Source organism: Ovis canadensis, chromosome 3 (assembly GCF_042477335.2).
Source record: "Ovis canadensis isolate MfBH-ARS-UI-01 breed Bighorn chromosome 3, ARS-UI_OviCan_v2, whole genome shotgun sequence".
Lineage (NCBI taxonomy): Eukaryota > Metazoa > Chordata > Mammalia > Artiodactyla > Bovidae > Ovis > Ovis canadensis.
The window spans coordinates 205,746,644-205,768,463 of NC_091247.1; the positions used below are offsets into that span (position 1 = coordinate 205,746,644).

Below are 21,820 nucleotides of genomic sequence, written 5' to 3' on the forward strand. Positions count from 1 at the left end.
ATACGTGAACCGTGAACTCCCTGATGTTCAAGCTGGTTTTAGAAAAGGCAGAGGAACCAGAGATCAAATAGCCAACATCCGCTGGATCATCAAAAAAGCAAGAGAGTTCCAGAAAAACATCTATTTCTGCTTTCTTGACTATGCCAAAGCCCTTGACTGTGTGGATCACAATAAACTGTGGAAAATTCTGAAAGAGATGGAAATACCAGACCACCTAACCTGCCTCTTGAGAAATCTGTATGCAGGTCAGGAAGCAACAGTTAGAACTGGACATGGAACAACACATGGTTTCCAGATAGGAAAAGGAGTACATCAAGGCTGTATATTGTCACCCTGCTTATTTAACTTCTATGCAGAGTACATCATGAGAAACGCTGGACTGAAAGAAACACAAGCTGGAATCAAGATTGCCAGGAGAAATATCAATAACCTCAGATATGCAGATGACACCACCCTTATGGCAGATCCAGGCTTATTGGCTACCAAAGCCTCCTCTGACATCTTTATCTCATTGCTACCTCTGATAAACAATGTTGTTGCTGTTTTTTAGTTGCTAAGTTGTATATGCCTCTTTTGTGACCCCATGAACTACAGCCTGCCGGGCTCCTCTGTCCATGGAATTTTCCAGGCAAGAATACTGGAGTGGGTTGCCATTTCCTTCCCCAGGGGCTCTTCCCAACTCAGGGATCAAATTTGCGTCTCCTACATTGGCAGGTGTGTTCTTTACTTCTGAGCCACCTGAGAAGCCCTAAGATAGCCATATTATATGTAAATCATGTGTTTAGTAAGACTTCATTCATCATAATTTTTTAAATGTTTTAAAATTATTTTTTTAACTGGAGGATAATTGCAATATTGTGATGGTTTTTGCCATACATCAACATGAACCAGCCACAGGTATACATGTGTCTCCCCCATCTTGAATGCCCCTCTCACCTCCCTCACCACCATTTAAATTTTAAAAAATTATAACTCATTGACCAGTTAACTCAATCTGATCAGAGATTTACGGAATGATGGGCAATTCCCTCCATGATTTCTAACAGCCAGCACCTTTGAGGAGGTTACCTGCAGTGCACGATCATGGGGCCTTTGCTCTTCATAGCCTGCTGTCGGACCTTGTGTACAAACTGCAGGATGCTTTCTGCAGCATTAGCTGTGGGCACCCCGTGATCGGGCCACGCAGTGTAGTTAAAATGCATCACATCCTGCATCTCGTCAGCCTTTGGGAGAAAAACAAGCATTAATCTCTCAGTCCACAGTCAGGATGGCTCAGGCCTCCATGGCAGCTCTTGAGTGATGGGAAGGCTGCATTCCACTCCCGGTCAGCACACCTCCCTTTCTAGCTCTCAGCAATGTGTCCGGCTCAAAGCAGGCCCTGAGAAAAACAAATACTAATTGTATAAAGCTTCAAACAGTAGGATAAATAGGCTAATCCATGCCTGGGTCATGATAAGAGCTTAAGCAAATCAGGGTTTGCATTCTCGTTCTGCCATTCAGAAGTTACATCAGTTCTGGGCAATGAATTAAACACTGGAAGATGCGGTTGGTGGCCAGCTTGGGTCTGCTTGGCCGGTGATCTATTTTGTCTCCCTGGTGCTGCTAGAAGCATCTGGCTGCAGCCCCATCCCTCACAGCTGTCTCCCACTAAAGGGAGCTGCCTGCTGGAAAGTGCCTAAGAGATCAGGTTCCCAGGCTGAGGGCAGACCACAGTGATTGGGTGATGGATGTTATTATTCAGTCACCAAGTTTGACTCTTTGCGACCCCATGGACCACAGCATGCCAGGCTCTCCAGTTCTTCACTCTCTCCTGGAGTTTGCTCAAACTCATGTCCATGGAGTCAATGATACTATGTAACCATCTCATCCTCTGCTGCCCCCTTTCCCTTTTGTGATTGATAAGTAAGTAATAAGTAAGTGTTAGTTGCTGAGCTGTGCCCTAGTTGCTGAGCCGTGCCCAACTCTTTGTGACCATGTGGTCTGCAGTCCACCAGGCTCCTCTGTCCATCAGATTTTCCAGGCAAAGATACTGGAGTGGGTCACCATTTCCTTCTCCAGGGGATCTTCCCAACCCAGGGATCAAACCCGGGTCTCCTGCACTGCAGGCCAATTCTTTATCGACTGAGCCACCAGGGAAGCCCCTTTGTGATGGATGCTGCTGCTGCTGAGTCACTTCAGTCATGTCCGACTCTGTGCGACCGCATAGACGGCAACTCACCAGACTCCCCCGTCCCTGGGATTCTCCAGGCAAGAACACTGGAGTGGGTTGCCATTTCCTTCTCCAATGCATGAAGGTGAAAACTGAAGTGAAGTCGCTCAGTCGTGTCCGACTCTTAGCGACCCCATGGACTGCAGCCTATCAGGCTCCTCCACCAGGGAGCAAAATGTCAGGCTAAGACAACTCTCTTGTCTTCTCCTGCTTCCCTTTTCTTGTATGGATTTCACCCAATACGACACTTTCAAAAAACCCTATGTATGACAATCCCTGTCTTGGGTTCTGATACTAGGGGACCTAACACAAGATGCACTCACTGAACACCAGTGTTCTCTTACTTGAAGAGGGTCTCATAATACTTTTAACAAGGGTTGTTGCGAGAATTAAGTGTGAACATGTCTGTGAAGGGTGGTTTCTGTTAGATAGCCTCGTCACTACTGCTACGTAATTACTACCACTTGTTCTCATCCAGCTCAGTGCATATCTTTTCTTAAAATTGTTATTATTTTTAAACATTCTCCTTTTATTTATTTATCTTTTTGGCCGAGTTGGGCAGTGTGCAGGACCTTAGTTCCCCGGCCAGGTATAGAAGCTGTGCCCCCGCAGTAGAAGCACAGAGTCTTAACCTGCTGGACCACCAGGGAAGTCCGCAGCACAGCGCGTTTCAGTGAGTGGTTCTGGGAATCACCAAAAATGGATATTTTCTATATTTTCCTATTCATATGAGCCCATACACCAAACATATTATTATTCTCTCTGACCTGAGTAAATAACAACTAGGATATATGTCCTTCAAGAATTACGTGCTTTAGCCCCCTACTACCTTATAAGCATACAGTTTTATTCTGCTCTTATCAACTACCAGAAATATTCCAAATCCAAGCCTCACAAAGATCTAATGCATCCTTCATCTCCCAAACTTGCTAAGACTCTTGAATCCATTCAGGAGATGGAATATTATATTGTAATTTGGAAGAATTTGTCTGGATATAAAGTTTAGGTTTTCAGGTATTAAAGAGAAATGCATTTCAAAGAGTCTGTGGTCTTGGGTGAGGTAAAATCACAAAAATAAATAAGAATAAATAAAATATAATATTTGTGTGTATATATATATCAGCACTTCAACTAGACCCACTGTCTCTTTGGCCTAAGGCCATACATCCCCAGCCACATTCAATGCCTCCCTCTCTGCACAGGTTCAAGGACTTTGTCTTGGATACACGAAGCATGAAATCTGCAAAGACGCTGGCCAGCTTCACCGCTGTCTTCAGGAAGTACGGCAAGAAAGTAACTCAAGCAGAATAAATTGTGCAGAATGAATGAATTACTCAACACCAGGAGGATTTAAGGATATTTCATCACCACATATCTGTGGTTGCCCAGAAAAGTTCATGCAAATGCTTCTTTCAAATGAGGATCATAGACTGAGCACAAGACTTGTACATGGTGGGCTATGCATGCACATATATAAATATATACAATCTTATATCTGTAGTTTTATGTATATAGAAAATATATAAAGTCTCCTCTGGTTGATCTGACAAGGTATCCAGCTAAAATATGAAAGTGGTTCAAAAATAGGAATTCTTTAAACTGTCGTCTGTCTCTCTGTAGCTGCAAGGCAGAGGTCTTTGCATCAGAGGGCTGATTCCTGTTAGCTGAATAGCAAGGCACATGTGAATGGGAACAAACCAGTTTTTGCTGGTTTTTAGTTTCCAATTATTATTCAGTTCATGCCAAGTGTCAAGTACTGGAAAGTGATAAATTGTGTGTTACAGTCATTTTCCTCCTTTCTTACTAAATGAGAAAACCTTACTGGTTACATCTTAGTCATTCCAAAATGTCTCTGATTTTCTCATTTAGGTAATTTTATCTGGTTTTACTCTGAAAGATTCCATATGGAAATATGGAGGAGATAAAGAAGTGTATAAGCCAAAAATGAAAAAAAAGTAAAAAAAGTCTATTTATCAGCAATAGCATGACAGTCTTCAGTTTAGTATTCATTGCAGGAGCTTAAAACTTAGATTCTGTATATTTATGGCCCAAAGGGGGCACTCTGGGACCAGATGCTTGTGACTATAAAAATATTTCCAGAAAACTCTGTCATTAAACATTTTATTCGTCTGCTTCAAGCCCTTCACACGTTTGTCATTGAAAGGTCATCATTTAAGATCAAGGACAAGAAGTGTAATATGAATCATACCATAATTGATGTCACTCTTCCCTGTCAAGGGAACATACCTTATGTTTACTTTGCAATTTTTTTCTCCTATATGCAAAACCTAGGGCAAGATTTATTCTATTCAAATCTATTCTATATTTGTCTAGCAGTTTGCACTGCTTTCTGGTTGACATAACCAAGACAGAAAGCAGAGTTCAAATAAAATTTCTATTGTTAAATATTTCTCTGATGGTTAAATCTGTTGATGTTTTCTTAATACTCCCTTACTTTTGAAAACATCCATTCACTGATTTTTTTTTTTTTTTTACATTTCACAAGATTATTAAGTGGCTAACTGTTTGGATTAAAAGGATTATTATTTTTTAAGATTTTTTTTGATGTGGACAATTTTTAAAATCTTCATTGAATTTGCTACAATATTGCTTCTGTTTTATGCTTTGGTTTTTTTTGGCCAGGAAGCATGTGGAATCTTAATTCCCTGACCAAGGATGAAACATACACCCCTGCCATTGGATGGTAAAGTCCTAACCACTATATCACCAGGGAAGTCCCTACAAGGATTATCAAAACAGGATACTTGTATATGAAGCTCATAGCACGTTGAGGAGGCAGACAGGAAATCAGAGAATTGTGACCACTTATAGTGCACTGGAGTGATACACATGGGATTAGAGCAGGGGAGGAAAGGGAGAAGGGTCTCTTGAGACTAGGGAAGGCTTGATAAAGAGTTGACATTTGAGCTGACTCTCTGAGTAGGGATGTTCTTAGAGAATGGGAGGAGATGAGCATTTCAAAGAGATGGAACAGCATGGAGCAGTTACACTGGGATCTGCCTACATTCTTAATGCAGCTAAAGCCATTGTTAACTGCTAGCGGTTAAGAAGTGATTTGTTTCTTGTAAATATCAATAAATGGTGAGTTCTTGAGGGCTTACGTTATATTGAAACAAAAAGCCAGTTTTCATTGTCTGTATTAAATGGTCAGCAAGCATTTCCTGCAAAGGGCAGACAGACATTTTGGATTCTGTGGATCATACAGTCTCTGCTGCAACTATACAAGCCTGATGTAGGACAGAAATAGTCATAGAAAGTCAGTAAACAAGTTTGTGGCTATGTTTCAATAAAATGTTACTTATGGACATTTGTATTTTAATTGTATAATTTTCATATATTATTTGTTGTGAAATAGTATTCTTCCTTTAATTTTTTCCAACTTTTAAAAGGCAAAACTCATTCTTAGAGCAAAGGCTTCACAAAGCAGCCTCTTTTTGTTCATCCCCTGACCCGTACTGTGAGGAAGGGTTGTTTCTAAGCAGAGAAGTGAGTTTTAATGAGGCATTTCCTATTGTTTGTCTTCAACAGAGAGCACACTCCACTGGAGAACACAGTACTAGTAAAACTTCCCTCCTATTTTTAGGACTGCTGTCTGTGAAGGATCCATCAAGAAGGAACCAGAGCGACTGTGACTGATGTCAGCACCTAGCCTGGTGCACCAACATTCAGCTTGAGCTCAAAAGTCTGCCTTCAGGAAAAACGGACTTTTCTGACATCCTAACCACCAGGAATCAACAGCATTTCAAAAGAGCCATGAAACCATGATTAATAAGGTCCAGAAGTACCTTTGAAATAATAAAAACCAAACTACAACAAAATAAGAAACAAAGCCAAACAAAACCTAAACCACTACCTCTAAAATTACAATTGAATTTATAATGTAAGTATATCCTTATTTTGCATATCCTCCTTATACTCATACATAGTCAGTATAAGTAGTGGCAACACTTCTTTCCTTAGTCATGCTGGTGAGCCATGGGTCACCGTGTCTTCTATTGCCCTGGGTGAATCTGACACCGATCAGTGCAGCCTTCTGATTCCATGTCCTCTGGCTGTCTGGACCAGGCGTTCTATCCACATCACCCTCCAGGAGACGGGAAACAAGCACATTGTATGTGGCATTTTTCTCTTGGAGGAAGCAGTGTCGCCAAGTCTAAAGCACTCACAGTCTCCCATGAAGGAGAATGGGCTTCCTGAGCCTGGGGATTCCCTCAGCGTGGGGATGGCCCCTGAAGCCTGGTTTGTGACTTACATAGTTGATCCGGAAATGTCTACAAGCCCAGTCGTCCTGCTCTTCCTCCGACATCATCTCCACTGTGATGTCACCATAAGCTATGGGCTCTTCTGTGAATGGCCAGTAATGATCACATTTCACCTAAGGGGGCAATAGCATAACCTTTTAAGACCAACAGGCTGGGGAAGAAACAGTCAGTGATCATTTAGAGAAAGCAAATGACTCGCCTCTGAAGAATCGTATAGGATTACTGTGAGGATAAAGAATGAAGCAAGGGGAACATATACTTATGTAATGTTTTCTCCTTTTTTTCCATCAAAGGGGCCATCATAGTAACTAACTGCATAAACCCATATGATTTTAAATATTTTTCTTGGGAAGCCTATATAATTATACCCACACTTTTTAAAAAATTTTAAGTGGAGGATAATTGCTTTAGAATATGGTATTGGCGTCAGCCATAAAGCAACGTGAATCAGTCACAGGTACACATATGTCCCCTCCCTTCTAAGCTTCCCTTCCCTCCCACAGTGAGCACATTCCTTGGCAGTGGCTGGTGCAGGTTTTACTGCTAAGTGAGACTGAATTCTTTACTTTCAAAGGATTGAAAGTACTTACCCTCCTCTTCTCATTACATTGAGTGAGCATGACGATAATCTGGGACTTCTGTTGCAGGACCATCTTCCAAAAGTCATTCCTGGTTTCAGGCAGTGGCCCCTGTGTGGCAATGTACTCCTGGGGTGAATTGTACCCCTGGAAGACAAAGACAAAGTTGTCTCTTAAGGAGCTAAAGTGAAACTCAGTCATGTCCAACTCTTTGCAACCTCAAGGACTGTAGCCCACTAGGCTCCTCTGTTTGTGGAATTCTCTGGGCAAGAATACTGGAGTGGGTAGCCATTCCCTTCTCCAGGGGATCTTCCTGACCCAGGGATCAAACCCAGGTCTCCTGCATTGCAGGCAGATTCTTTACCATCTGAGCCACCAGGAAAGCCTTAAATCAACACCAGTTGCTGTTCCACACAAATGAGAAGCGACTGAGAATTTACTGGGGATAAACCTGGTGAGGGATCATACACCTATATTATATTTTCTCCTCTTTTTTTCTGTTAAAGAGATAGTCATAGTAGCTAACTGCACAAATCTGTGTGATTTTAAACATTTTTCTTGGGAAGTTACAAAATCACACCCACACCTTTCTACAATAACAACCACGTGTCTATACAGACACATTTTAAAAGCACAGGTTGGCACTGACACTGAAATTTAAGCATAGGAAAGTAGATCTTTAGTATAATTATCTACTTTCACTTTCACTAGTCATTTTCAAAGATATTTGAAAATTATTATTCTCTGGGCTCCCCCTCTCCCCACCATTCTTCATTCTAAAATGGAATAATGGAAACTGTTCTTTATAGTTGAAGTGCTTGGTGAAGAATGACTCTCTATTGAACTGTTCGACTCATCTCTGCAGCTGTAATAGTCTTCCTCTGGCTGGGGTAGAATTTGGATGCCTGGTTTTGTTTGTTTGTTTGTTTTTGGAGGCCTGATTTAATAACTTTTAATTTTTTTTTCACTTACAGGAATGTAATTAGCATTGATGTAGTCTGCACCTTCCTCTTCATTCATGGAGATCAATCTCACTCGGCTAAAGTCATCTGTAAAGAAGAAGGAGAAAAATATTAAACGTCACAGCAGAAAGGTGCAGTTACTATGAAGAATAGTATGGAGGGTCCTTAAAAACTAAACATAGAGTAACTATATGATTCAGCAATCCCATCCTGGGCATATATCTGGAAAAGATGAAAAGTTTAATTTGAAAAGATGCTTGTACCCGAATGTTCAGTGCAGCACTAACAAGTAGCCAAGACATGGAGACAACCTCAGTGGCTATCAACAGATGGATGGAGAAAGAAGATGTGGCGAACATACACAATGGAATGTCACTCAGGCAAAAAAGAGAATGAAATAATTCCATTTGCAGCAACTTAGATGGACGAGAGATGACCACACTAAATGAAGTAAGTCAGACAAAAAAAGACAAACATCACATATCACTTCTATGTAGAATCTAAAAGAAAAGATGCCTATGAACTTATTTATAACACAGAAATAGATATAGAAAATAAGTTTATGGTTACCAAAGGGGAAATGAGTCGGGGGGGGGATGGGGGATAAATTAGGAGCTTGGGATTAACAAATAAAAAACAAAAGAGGAAAAAAGAAAAACATTCAGAGTGAAATGAAGACTTGTCAAGACAATTCTGTACTCAATATTTGTACCCCAAATCAAGTTAAATTGGTCAGTGATAGGGTAGGTAGATAAAGTTTATTTTAGCTTTATATTTTAGCCATATCTCAACCTTAGTTTCTTGTTTAAATAAATATATAAGTACCTCCCAACCACTATGTCCTCCCCACCAGCCCTCCTGTTCTTAAAAGAGCGGTCTCTAGATTTTGCAGGGAATTGTGGAGAATATGTACAGGAACTAAAATATCTGGCGGGTTGTGTAAAGGCTATCGAATGTAACCGAAACCTAGGATTTCCATTTCACTCAAGTCTTCCCTGATAGCTCTGTTGGTAAAGAATCTGCCTGTAATGCAGAGGACCCCAGTTTGATTCCTGGGTTGGGAAGATCCACCGGAGAAGGAATAGGCTACCCACTCCAGTATTCTGGGCTTCCCTTGTGGCTCAGCTGGTAAAGAACCCACCCACAATGCAGGAGACCGGGGTTTGGTCCCTGGGTTGGGAAGATGTCCTGGAGAAGGGAAAGGCTACCCACTCCAGTATTCTGGCCTGGGGAATTCCACAGTCCATGGAGTAGCAAAGAGTCGGACATGACTGAGCAACTTTCACTTTCACTTTCAGGGATATCCAGAGAATTCACTACCTTTGGGAAGCCTAGAGAAAAGAAGATGGTGTTGATGGGCTTATTGTAAATGGACTTCAAATGAAGATAATAAATCCTGAAATGCATACAGATGTAAAGTGTTATATGATAATATCGTGCTGTGCTGTGCTAAGTTGCTTCAGTCTTGCCTGATTCTCTGCGTAACCCTATGGACTATGCAGCCTTCCAGGCTCCTCTGTCCATGGGATTCTCCAGGCAAGAATACTGGAGTGGGTTGCCATACCCTCTTCCAGGGAATCTTCCTGACCCCGGGATCAAACCTGCAGCTCCTGTACCTCCTGTACCTCTGCATTGCAGGCAGATTCTTTACCACTGAGCCACCAGGGAAGCTCATAATAATATTAATCCTACCTAATTTTGTCAAAAACCCTCATGAAGGTTCTTTGTAAAGGTCTGCACTTTTCCCTTCGTTCCCAGCCCCCACTAGAGTGTAGCAGAATAGAATGTTAAATTTATATTAGAATGTGTTTTAATGGTCCTATTAAGTACTTTGTGTTACTTTTTCTTTGAATGTTGCTTTTACTGCAAAATAATAAGGAACAGCAGACCTTGCCAGAAGTAATAAAGGAGCCTTTTTCACACCTTGCATTTCCTTTCTATTTGCCCCCTTCCATTGGAAAAGACTCTGATGCTGAGAGGGACTGGGGGCAGGAGAAGAAGGGGACGACAGAGGATGAGATGGCTGGATGGCATCACTGACTTGATGGACCTGAGTCTGAATGAACTCCGGGAGTTGGTGATGGACAGGGAGGCCTGGCATGCTGCAATTCATGGGGTCGCAGAGAGTCAGACACGACTGAGTGACTGAACTGAACTGAACTGAACTGTCAATGAATTGACTGAAAATAGGTTATGAGCACAATTTATCTTATCCCTTATTTGGCTAAGATGTTTTGATCTCCAAAGGGTCAAAGGGTCAGTTTTTTCTGTTCAGATACAATTCGTTTAAAAGCATGATGATTAAATCTTCCTACACACAACAAGATCTAATGATATGAAAGCACCAACGCAATCAAGGCAATTGCTGACATGGCCTTGAGGATACAGATCATTCCTGGCCTGGCTAGAGGTTGGTGGAACTGATTCATCTGCCATAACAGCCCTTCAGCCTTTGGATGACAAGAGCGGGATCAGCATTATTGACCATCTTACATGGTAGGATGTTTGTGTAACGATTTTTACATCGGTTCAGTGGAAGGTCTGCAGCAAAGTGTGGAATATCCAGTCCAATCAACTTCAATTCCTGTAAATGACAGAAAACATTTAAGATTCCATCAGAGGGATTATTTGATAGAAGTCATTTGCAAAGAATAAGAAGAAAAATATTAAAAGTTAGAGTGGAAAAGTGTAGCCAGTATGTTGTACAGTATAGAGTTTCCTTAAAAACTAAAAGCAGAGTTACCACATGATCCAGCAATCCCACTCTTGTGGAACTGGATTATTGTCCACACTGGTTCACTGCCCATAGTGGATTATTTTTCACTTCCTGCCTCTAATAGAACTACCACAGTGATCACACCCCTTTGCCTTATGATGTTGCAGGGGTTTCCCTGGTGGCTCAAATGGTAGAGAATCTGCCTGCAATGCAGGAGACCCAGGTTTCATTCCTGGATCTGGAATACCCCCTGAAAGAGGAAATGGCAACCCACTCCAGTATTCTTGCTGGAGAATCCCATGGACAGAGGAGTCTGGTGGGTTGTAGTCCATGGAGTCACAGAGAGCAGACACAGCTGAGTGACTAACACTTTCACTTTTCTTTTGGCTCCCTTTTGAAACAGAGTGTACTTCTCCATTCTACTGCTGTCACCTTGCTTTGGGCCAATGAAGTTGGGTGGAACTCATGTCCAATCTGAAGCTTTAAATGTGTTTGCTCAGCTTGATTTGCTTGCTTGGGCTTCTGCCATATGGTGGAAAAGAATGTGCCCAGAGAAACTGCTGATCCCAGGATGAGAAGCCACATGGAACAGACCTGACCCTGACTCACAGCCTGAAGCAGAACCATCTCAGCTGTTCCCCAGCCCCAGTCACGAGTGAGAAAAATAAGTGTTGTAGGTCACCGAGATTTTGAGGTCATTTCTTACGTAGTTTTACTGCAGTAGTGGCTAACTGATGCAATACATAAATACCTTGGATAGGTAGGTGATCCCCGAGAGAAGGTAAAAATTGAGTGTACACTCTCAGGGTGTGGAAGAGTTGAAAACAGATGTGTTTCAGAGTTTTCAGGAGATACAAGGAAACTTGAAATTTATGCAGTTTGCAAAAATATTTCATATTCTATGAGAAATTGTAGGTATTTCTCCTATAAGCAATGAACTTTCAAGAAAGTGTAATAAAGGAGAGAGTGAGGAACAAAAAGTATAGAATACTCTCCATGTTACAAGATATTGGATTGACAGTCACCAGAAGTCTGTCTGTTCTAAGATCTGTTGGATCATAGAAAGAGCAAGAGAATTCCAGAAAAACATCTACTTCTGCTCCATTGACTGTGCTAAAGCCTTTAACTAGGTGGATCACAACAAACTGTGGAAAATTCTTAAAGAGATGGGAATACCAGACCACCTGACCTGCCTCTTGAGAAACCTGTATGGAGGTCAAGAAGAAACAGTTAGAACCAGATGTGGAACAACAGACTGGTTCCAAATTGAGAAAGGAGTAAGTCAAGGCTGTATATTGTCAACCTGTTTATTTAAATTACATGCAGAGTACATCGTGAGAAACGCTGGGCTGAATGAAGCACAGGCTGCAATCAAGATTGCTGGGAGAAATATCAATAACCTCAGATATGCAGAACACACCACCCTTATGGCAGAAAGTAAGTGAAGAGGAACTAAAGAGCCTCTTGATGAAAGTGAAAGAGGAGAGTGAACAAGCTGGCTTAAAACTCAACGTTCAGAAAACTAAGATCATGGCATCCAGTCTTTTCACTTCGTGGCAAATAGATGGGGAAACAATGGAAACAGTGACAGACTTTATTTTCTTGGGCTCCAAAATCATTGCAGATGATGACTGCAACTATGAAATTAAAAGACTCTTGCTCCTTGGAAGAAAAGCTATGATAAACCTGGACAGTGTATTAAAATGCAGAGGCATTTCTTTGCCAAAAAAAGGCCCATATAGTCAAAGCTATGGTTTTCCCAGTAGTCATGTATGGATGTGACAGTTGGACCATAAAGAAGGCTGAGCTCCAAGGAACTGATGCTTTTGAACTGTGGTGTTGGAGAAGACTCTTGAGAGTCCCTTGGACAGCAAGGAGATCCAACCAGTCCATCCTAAAGGAAATCAATCCTGAGTATTCACTGGAAGGACTGATGCTGAAGCTGAAGCTCCAATTCTTTGGCCACCTGATGTGAAGAGCCAACTCACTAGAAAAGATCCTGATGCTGGGAAAGATTGAAGGCAGGAGGAGAAGGAGATGACAGAGGATGAGATGGGTGGATGGCATCACCAACTCAATGGATGTGAGTTTGAGCAAGCTCTGGGAGATGGTGAAGGTCAGGGAAGCCTGGAGTGCTGCAGTCCATGGGGTCACAAAGAGTCAGACATAACTGAGCAACTGAACAGCAACAAAGAAATCTGGTAATGAAACTGCAAAATAAGGATGGAGCAGTAGTGGGTGCGCAAACCCTTTCATGAAAAGAGGAACATTCAAATATTTGCTTCTGTGTATCAGGACCATTATAAATTCTGTTATCAGAAACTGCATTGTTACAGCAATTTTTATATAAACAGACAACCAACATACCTCAGAAAGTCTACATTACTGGAAAAGGGGGTTTCTGAGCTGCTAAGTTATGTGTGGAAGGAAACAAGGGGTTGGAGTCAGACTACCTGAATTTCCCCAGAGGCATCTGTTATGCTGTGGTCTACAAGAATGGTGCTCCCTGGAGTTGTGCAGTGCATAACCAGTGCAGCAGATCACGTACAAATCTGAAGGCAATATTGTGTAACCATATGTCTATGTAACCAACTACAAAATGGGGTTACTTAGGTAGTATGCATTTTTCTAAAAGACTATTAAGTGAAGAAGTATAGACACCACTTGCTCGAAATTTTATTTACTTATATGGGATGCTGGGGCTTCCCCAGGGGCTCAGTGGTAAAGATTCTGCCTACAATGCAGGAGATGCAGGAGATACAAGTTTAATCCCTGGATTGGGAAGGCTCCCTGGAAGAGGCCATGACAACTCACTCCAGTATTCTCACCTGGAGGGTCACATAGTCAGAGGAGCCTGGCGGGCTATAGTCCATTGGGTCACAAAGAATGGACACAACTGAAGCGACTGAGCCTGCATGGGATGCTACTCTTCATGATTCCTCCCAATTATTCCTTCAAAGAATCAGAAGCTGGAGGTATACTTTTCAGGGAAAGGAATTTTGGAGCACCTTTGAAAGACTTTTGAGAAGAGCTGGAGACATTTGATCATGTTTTGAGAGATTGAACAGGGAAACTCTGTGTGTGTGTGTGTGTGTGTATGTGTGTGCCTTTAGTATCTTGACTCAAGGGCTCATGCAAAGCAAATATTGGAGACACCCAGTTCTTGGGAATCCTGCTGCATCCACAAAGAAGTTTGTCGGTAGCTTAGGCTGTGTGCTAAATGAAATTGGAAAGCAAGCTGTAGACAGCATGAATGAACTGACTTGATTATCCAGATTTCTCTCTTCCTTTGATTTTTTTTTTTTATCATTTTTCGCTTTTCAAGCTCACAAAATGTCAAGCTCTTGGCCCAAGTCGAAGTCAATCTCAAGACCAACAGTGCTGACTTTGATCTTCAATTTACACTTTTGGATGTTTTTCCTATCTCAGTCAAAACCCTTGCTTGCCAAATGCCATCAAACAGAAGTTTGTCACTTTTCCTTTATAACTGCTTTTTTCTCCATTTTAAAAAGGATTGTCAAAGACTGATAATATTCTTATAAGAACCAAAACTTATTTTTAGCAAACTTCAACCTAACCAGTGTTATTTTTGGGTTACCTCCTTTTGGCAGCTCTAAGCTTACTTAAATGATGCTTCCTTTGCTTAAAATATTTTGGAAACATACCTCCTTTGGGGAGTGTCTATAGATAAAACTGTCTACATTTTGATCTATTTCATTTAAATAAAGTTATATAAATAAATTTATTTATTTATGTAAATACCTGGCTTATTTTGGTGGAACACTGATAAAGTGTGTGCACGTATGCCCAGTTATGTCCAACTCTTTGTGATCCCATGGAGCCTGCCAGGCTCCTCTATCCATGGGATTTTCCAGGCAAGAATGCTGGAGTGGATTGCCTTTTTCCTCTGCCAGGAGATCTTCCTGACCCAGAGATTGAATCTGTGTCTCCTGCATTGGCAGACTGATTCTTTACCACTGAGCCACCTGGGAAGCCCTTATAAACTGTAGGGTCTTGAAAAAGTAGGTTAGCTAGTTCTGTCATTGTTTAATTCTCTGTAACGTGTTATTAGTTTAATTATGTATCAGATAAGATTAATAGTTTTTCCATACCTCCCTGATATATGGTGGCTATCATATGGAATGATTGAGCTTAGTAAACATCAGTGCAATACTTATTGATCATGACTGTGAAATGCTTCTGCTAGGATTCTTTGTTTTGCTTTGTCTGGCTCCATTATTTCTCCCTCCTTTGCCATTTGTGCTAACTGTACAACTCTCTCCGCTAAGCCCTCACTTTGCAGACAGACTGATCAACCACAGGAAAAGGCCTCCGGTATGAAAAGAAACTGTGGAAACAGATTGACAGTCAGCACTAGAGCACATATGGGAGCTGACTAGCTGATAGAACTTTAATTGTGTGTTGCCTTCCCGCTATAAATGCCTTACGTTGATAAGAGACGTTTAATTGGCTGAACACTGTAAATGTAAATTGCCAAAGTTAAATTGCAGCAAAGCAGGGAAGGCAAGGGTACACAAAATGCCTTGCAATCTTTTGTAATTTAGGCTGTCACTAGGTAGGGAATTAAATACTAAGTTTCTAGCCCAGTAGCTTTGCAGTTATTTTCTTTCCAGCCAGATGGAAAGTCCAGTGGCTTAAATCTTCATGAATGCAAAGTATGAGGTGATAGCCTGAAACCCACATACATCATTTTTGAATTTTCTTTTGCCAGTATTGTTTCTAATGTAATTTATCATTGTGGGTTTTTTTCCTAGGTTACTCAGTCATCTACCATGGGCTAAATCTGATCCTTCCAAAGATATGTCCACGTTGGAACCTTGTTAAGAAAGAGTCTTTGCAGCTGTAATTAAGAATCACAAGATAAGATCATTCTGTATGATCTGGATGGGTTCTGAAGCTAATGGTAAGTGTCCTTATAAAAGTCCCCAGGAGGGACTTTCTTGGCCGTCCAGTGGTTAAGACTCCAGGCTTCTAATGCAGGGGATGTGGGTTCAATCCCTGGTCGAAGAAGTAAAGTCCCACATGCCATGTGGCATGATCAAGGAAAAAAAAAAAAAAAGATGGAGGCAATGTCCAACATTAAATAAAATAGAGTAAAATAAAACAAAATAAGATAAAAGAGAGAAGAAGAGAGCCATGTGAGGATGAAGGCATTGATTAGAGCTATATAGCTACAAGCCAAAGATGCCTGGGTCCACCAGAAGCTGGAAGAGACAAAGAGAGATACTCCCCTTGAGGCTTCGGAGGGAGCACGGCCTTGCTAGCACTTTAATTTTAGACATCTGGCCTCTAGAACTGTGAGAAAGTACATTTTTATTGTTTGAAGTAATAAGATTATGGTAATTTGTTGTGGCAGCCCCCTAGAAAACTAACAGAGTGACTGAAGCCAGTGGCAGTCTGTGTTGTGTTGGCTGTGTTTGAAGCATACAGTCTTGAAAATCAGAGCACAAACACATGCCCTGTATTTGTCAGGTTGGGTTGCCGTAAGAAAACAGCACAGGCTGAGCAGCTGGAACAGAAATGCACTTGTCATAGTTCTGGAAGCTAAGGTGTCCAAGAATACGGTACTGGCAAGGTAGGTTTCAGGCCTTCCCTAGTGGCTCAAATGATAAAGTGGCTCAAACCTATCTGCATTGTGGCTTCCTGGGTTTGATCCCCGGGTCAGGAAGATCCCATGGAGAAGGGAATGGCTATTCACTCCAATAGTCTTACTGGAGAATCCCATAGACAGAGGAACCTCACCGGTTACAGTCCATGAGATTGCAAAGAGTCAGACACTACTGAGCAAGTAACACACACTCATATATAGGTGCGTATGTATGTGTGTATATATATATATATATGTATATAGTGTACAGTAAGTCTAACTGTAAGTGACTAACATTTTCACTTTCACTTCAAAGTAGGTTCCATTGTGAGGCTTCCCTTTGTCTGTAAGTGGCCACCATCTTGGCTGTGTGCTCACACGATCTCTTGTTCTTGAGTACATGGTGGGCATTGGGAGGAAGAGAGAGCAAGGTCTCTGGTTTCTCTTCTTATTAATACAAGGGAATTAATCCCATCATGAGGGCTCCACCCCCATGATCTTATCTAACCCTAACTATCTCCCAAAGGCTCCATCTCCGAATAGCATCACACTGGGGCTTGGACTTCAACATATGACTTTGAGAAATGGGGGCAGCTTCAGTCTGTAACACGGACCCCCATCTTCTGAGAAGAGCACAAGTTGCATTCTGGCTTTAGAGTCTATAACAATGTCAGCAGCTAATCAGCACTTGTTTGCTTTGGGATAAGGTTGGACCTTAGAGTCCGATGAGCTAGCTGACTAGACTACAAGACAAGCCAGGAGAAACAATGCGGCCTATGGTGCTGACATGAGAGGTTCCATCTATGGCAAGTGAAAGGTCCTGTGGGACTGGGCAATGACTGGTTACTTTTCAGGTAAACCCAAAGGGAGAAGAAAGGACTTAGAACAAGGTATCTGGTGAGGTTCTGTATTAGTTCCCTAGGGCTGTCATAACAAAGTGCCACAAGCTGGGTGGCTTAAAAATAACAGGAATTTCTCATCTAATAATAAAGAAGGCCAGGAAGCCCAAATCAGGGTGCCAGCAGGCACATGTGTCCTCTTGAACCGACAGGGGCATCCTTCCTTGCCTCTTCCTAGCTTCTGAAGGTTTGCTGGCGATCCTTGGCTCCCCTACTTGCAAGTGCATGATTCCAAGTTCAGCCTCTGCCTTTGCCACATGGTCTTCTTCTCTGTCTCCATGTCTTCTGTCTTTCCATAAGGACACCAGACATACTGGATTAAGAGCCTACCCTACTCCAGTATGAACCCATTCATTTTAATTACATCTGCAATAACTCTATTTCCAAGTAAGGTCACAGTCTGAGGAATGAGTGATTAGGGTTCAAACATATCTTTTGGACAATATGAGTCAAACTTTAACAGGTACTCTGAAGGAAGAATGGGAAACTTGGACACGATGGAAGACCAGGAAAGAACAACGTCAGCCTCAGGAAAGTCTAGCAGCAGCCAGCAGGGCCCTGGATTCTAGGATGGGATTTAAGGGAAATACTCCAATCACTGGACAAATTACTAGTACCGGCATTTGGAAGCTGAGATCAAACTGAGGCAAGGAGGAAGAGCAGAGAAAAATCAGGTCTGGGAACAAAGTAAGACACCTGGTATAAGACTGTTGAAGATCTGAGTTGATTTACTTCAGCAATGCTGCAGGTAGATCTCCAGGGAACTGGAATGAAGCAAGTAAAAATAGCTACAAATAACAAGAAATCAAAGGTCATCTCCTGTGAACCATATGGCAAGTGGTATAGTTTTGTTTTGACCTTTACAGCCACATTTCTGAGCAAAGGTGGTGAGGGCTCTCCCTAGCATCCAAATCAAACACAAAGCACAGAAATTAATGGCAAAATGAACAATATGTGCCATGTCTTATGGGCTCTCCAATTCCGAGCTCTAAAGTCTGGATCTTCAAAATGTTTTCAACGTGAGACACAGGAAATGAGGAATTGAATCTAACCCCTGGATCTCAAACCTCCTTAAGAAATGATGTATGTTTTCATCAGAAGGATAATCAATCTTTCCAGCATATTCAAAATCATATGTAAAGTTAAAAAGGGAATTTGTTCAGAAAATGCAAATTAGCAACTAGTGTAGCTTCATGTTGGCCTTCCCAGGTGGCTCAGTGGTAAAGAATCTGCTTGCAACACAGGAGATGCAGGTTCCATCCCTGAGTCGGGTAGATCGGCTAGAGAAGGAAATGGCAACCTGGCTCCAGTATTCTTGCCTGGGAAATCCCATGGATAGAGGAACCTGGTGGGCTACATTTCCGCAAGGTCACAAAGAGTGGCACATGACTTGGCAACTGAGCACACACACATGTAGCTTTATGTACGACTTACAGTTGTGCTGATAATACATGTAAACCCAGACATTAGTTTCAATTTGCTTGATGCTTATAAATGATGTAATTTTTCAACATGAGCATGATCTTTCAAGGTCAGTGTCAAAGTGAATACATTTGACAAAGTATCTTTTGTCACTCTGAATGAATATGAATACAAAGTGAATAAGTATTCACATAAATGGAACAAATAACTATACAGATACTGACTTTAGCTAGTCTAATTGATTCAGCCATCTCTACATGCTCTTGAACTCAGTAGACCTGAATCTGAGCAAACTCCAGGAGCCAGCAGAGGACAGAGGAGCCGGGTGTGCTGCAGTCCATGGAGTCGCAGTGTTGGACATGACTTAAAGACTGAACTACACAACAACAACAAATGCTCTTGAGGTCCCATTAAAGCAAGAAACATTTTTCATCCTTAAGCCTCCATTAATGATCAAGTTCTGGAAAATTTGAGGGCTGCCATGTGAAAGGTTTGATGTGCACCCTGAAATCAAGTATGGATGCACAATGGGCCTTTGAAAACAGATGAGGTTCCTGACTCTGAACCTGAGGATGTGGGGGTGGGGTGGAGCTAAAGGTTGTCAACTCCTGCTGCTGCTGCTGCTAAGTCGCTTCAGTCGTGTCCGATTCTATGCGACCCCATAGACGGCAGCCCACCAGGCTCCGCTGTCCCTGGGATTCTCCAGGCAAGAACACTGGAGTGGGTTGCCATTTCTTTCTCCAATGCATGAAAGTGAAAAATGAAAGTGAACTTCCTCAGTCATGATCGACTCTTCATGACCCCATGGACTGCAGCCTACTAGGCTCCTCGGTCCATGAGATTTTCCAGACAAGAGTACTGGAGTGGGTTGCCATTGCCTTTTCCATGTCAACTCCTGGAAGGTTGTCAAACGAAAAAAGAAATGAGTCAGACCACTGGGTCACTGCTTAAGCAAATGTTAGTACAAAACCTACAATCTGAGCCTGTGATTGAAAACGGACTTCTAGAGAGTAATCTGTATTTTCTCACCAGAGCAGAGATACAATATCAGAACTTGGCACCAAATAAATTACATATTTTACCAATAATGTTTTAAGAACAAAGGGATATGCAAAAAAGATTAATAATAAAAACATTAAACATGTCTCCAAGTCATGGTGTGATGGCTGATTCTATGCGTTAATGGCTACACTGTAGCACCAAGCTGCTTGGTTAAACATCAGTCTAGATGTTGGGTGAAGGTATGTTTTAGTTGCAATTAACATTTAAATCAGTAGACTTGAGAAAGTAGATTAATCTCTATAAAACAAGTGGATCTTATCCACTTAGTTGAAGGTCTCAGAAAAAAGATCAATGACCCCCGACAAAGGAGAATTTCTATTTCTAGATTGCCTTTGGACTTGGGGAGCAGCAGCATCTTATCCCTAGACCCCTTACAGATTTCAAGACTGGCCGGCTTCCACAATTGTGTGAACCAATTTCTTCAAATAAATCCTTCCATTCATCTCTGTATTTATCTATCTATCATCTATTTCTATTATATGATCATATGTAGGATAACATCATATATAGTATACTTACAATAACTATAAAATACAACAGTATAGTAATCATACAATATATGATTCCGTAATAATATAATTAATTTAACATATATTACATATGTGTGTATGGGCTTCCCTGATGGCTCAAACAGTAATCTGAGCAATGCAGAATCTGCCTGCAATTAAGGAGACCCAGGTTCTCAATCTTTGAGTCAGGAAGATCCTCTGGAGAAGGGAATAGATACCCACTCTAGTATGCTTGCCTAGAGAATCCCAAGGACAGAGGAACCTGGTGGGTTACAGTCCCTGGGGTCACAAAGAGTCAGACACGACTGATGCAAGCATGCACAGCAACAGTTTAGATTTTAAACTGAGTGACAGTCACTCAGTCATGTCCAGCTCCCTGTGACCCCATGGACTATAGCCTTCCAGGCTCCTCTGTCCATGGGATTCTCCAGGCAAAAATATTGGAGTGGGTTGCCGTTTTTTAAACTGAACATAATTCAACATAACAATTTTGGGAATAATGCTCTCTCTCTCTGGTTTAGCCACGTGGTTCCAGTAAGAATTCCTGTTCTTCTGTGATTCTGCCCTCCCTGGCTACAGACAGTGTGAACAGACATCATGACCCATGCCAGCCAGTCAGAATCCTCCCTGCTATTTTTCAAACAATGAAAAAGAAGGAGAGCCAACAACTCCTGGAAACCATAGGTGTGATACTCTTGAAATGGAGCAGGACTCTAAGGTCCTTTCTCCTTATGTCCTCTGCCTGCCTTTTGTCTGCGGAAGACTGTAGCCTAAGAATAAGTTTAATCAGAGAAGTGAGAACATGCAGAAAGGAAACAGTCAAAGGAAACCAAATAATAATAATTGATAATAGTCATTAAGTATAGTCAAGGACTTTTAGTTCCTTCTCAAGGAAGAACTAAAGGGCTATAGATAATATTCTCAAGGGCTATAGATGATATCCTGAACCATGTCCTGTGAGCTGTTTCATAGATACTGAAACCCCCACCAGGTGGAAGAAGTTAACTGTATGATGACTAGACTGTAGCCATGACATAAGCTGCCACAATTTTGAGAATTGGCCTCAAAGAAACAGAAATGAATAGACCCTGGACCTGAAGATTAACTGTACCTAAAACAACCAAGACGATGCTAGTCAGACCACTGATGACCAGTTTCAAGGTGACTGTCAGAGCTGACTCCTGTTTCTGAGTGTAGCTCCCTCCTTCCGTCTATAAAAGCTCTTGCCCACTGGTCGTCTGTGGGGAGAGTTGGCCTTTGGACAGGCATCCAAAATAAAGCAAACTTGCCTTTCCAACCATCTGGCCTCTTTAATAATTTTTGAGCGATTCCACTTTGAGCAACACTGAGGCTGTCGGTGGTTCCACAATCCACTATGAGAAAGAGGTTGGATTGGGCCAGAGAAAGTGAGGCCAAGGCGGAGAGAGAAGTAGAAATGAGAAATTTCTATTTCTCTAAAGAGGGGTTATCTGGCCCCTGATTTTAGCCATTCCTGAGTCTCAGCTGCTTCCCTGCTCCCCTCCTGGTATAGCCACTCAATCCTCCCTTTGATTATATAAGAGATCTTAGCTT

The 21,820-nt window shown here is 41.8% G+C and overlaps 1 protein-coding gene across 3 annotated transcripts in view; it reads right to left on the bottom strand.

Moving 5' to 3' along the window:
• PTPRO (protein tyrosine phosphatase receptor type O) overlaps positions 1-21,820 on the bottom strand; it is a 275,424-nt gene that overhangs the window by 14,480 nt on the left and 239,124 nt on the right. For all 3 annotated transcript variants that reach the window (XM_069585625.1, XM_069585624.1, XM_069585627.1), the window contains 5 exons: positions 10,526-10,616; positions 8,043-8,119; positions 7,083-7,217; positions 6,483-6,605; positions 1,069-1,223 (listed from right to left, as the gene is read on the bottom strand). In XM_069585625.1, coding sequence (XP_069441726.1) covers positions 1,069-1,223; positions 6,483-6,605; positions 7,083-7,217; positions 8,043-8,119; positions 10,526-10,616 — 581 coding nt within the window. The remainder of the gene's footprint in view (positions 1-1,068; positions 1,224-6,482; positions 6,606-7,082; positions 7,218-8,042; positions 8,120-10,525; positions 10,617-21,820) is intronic.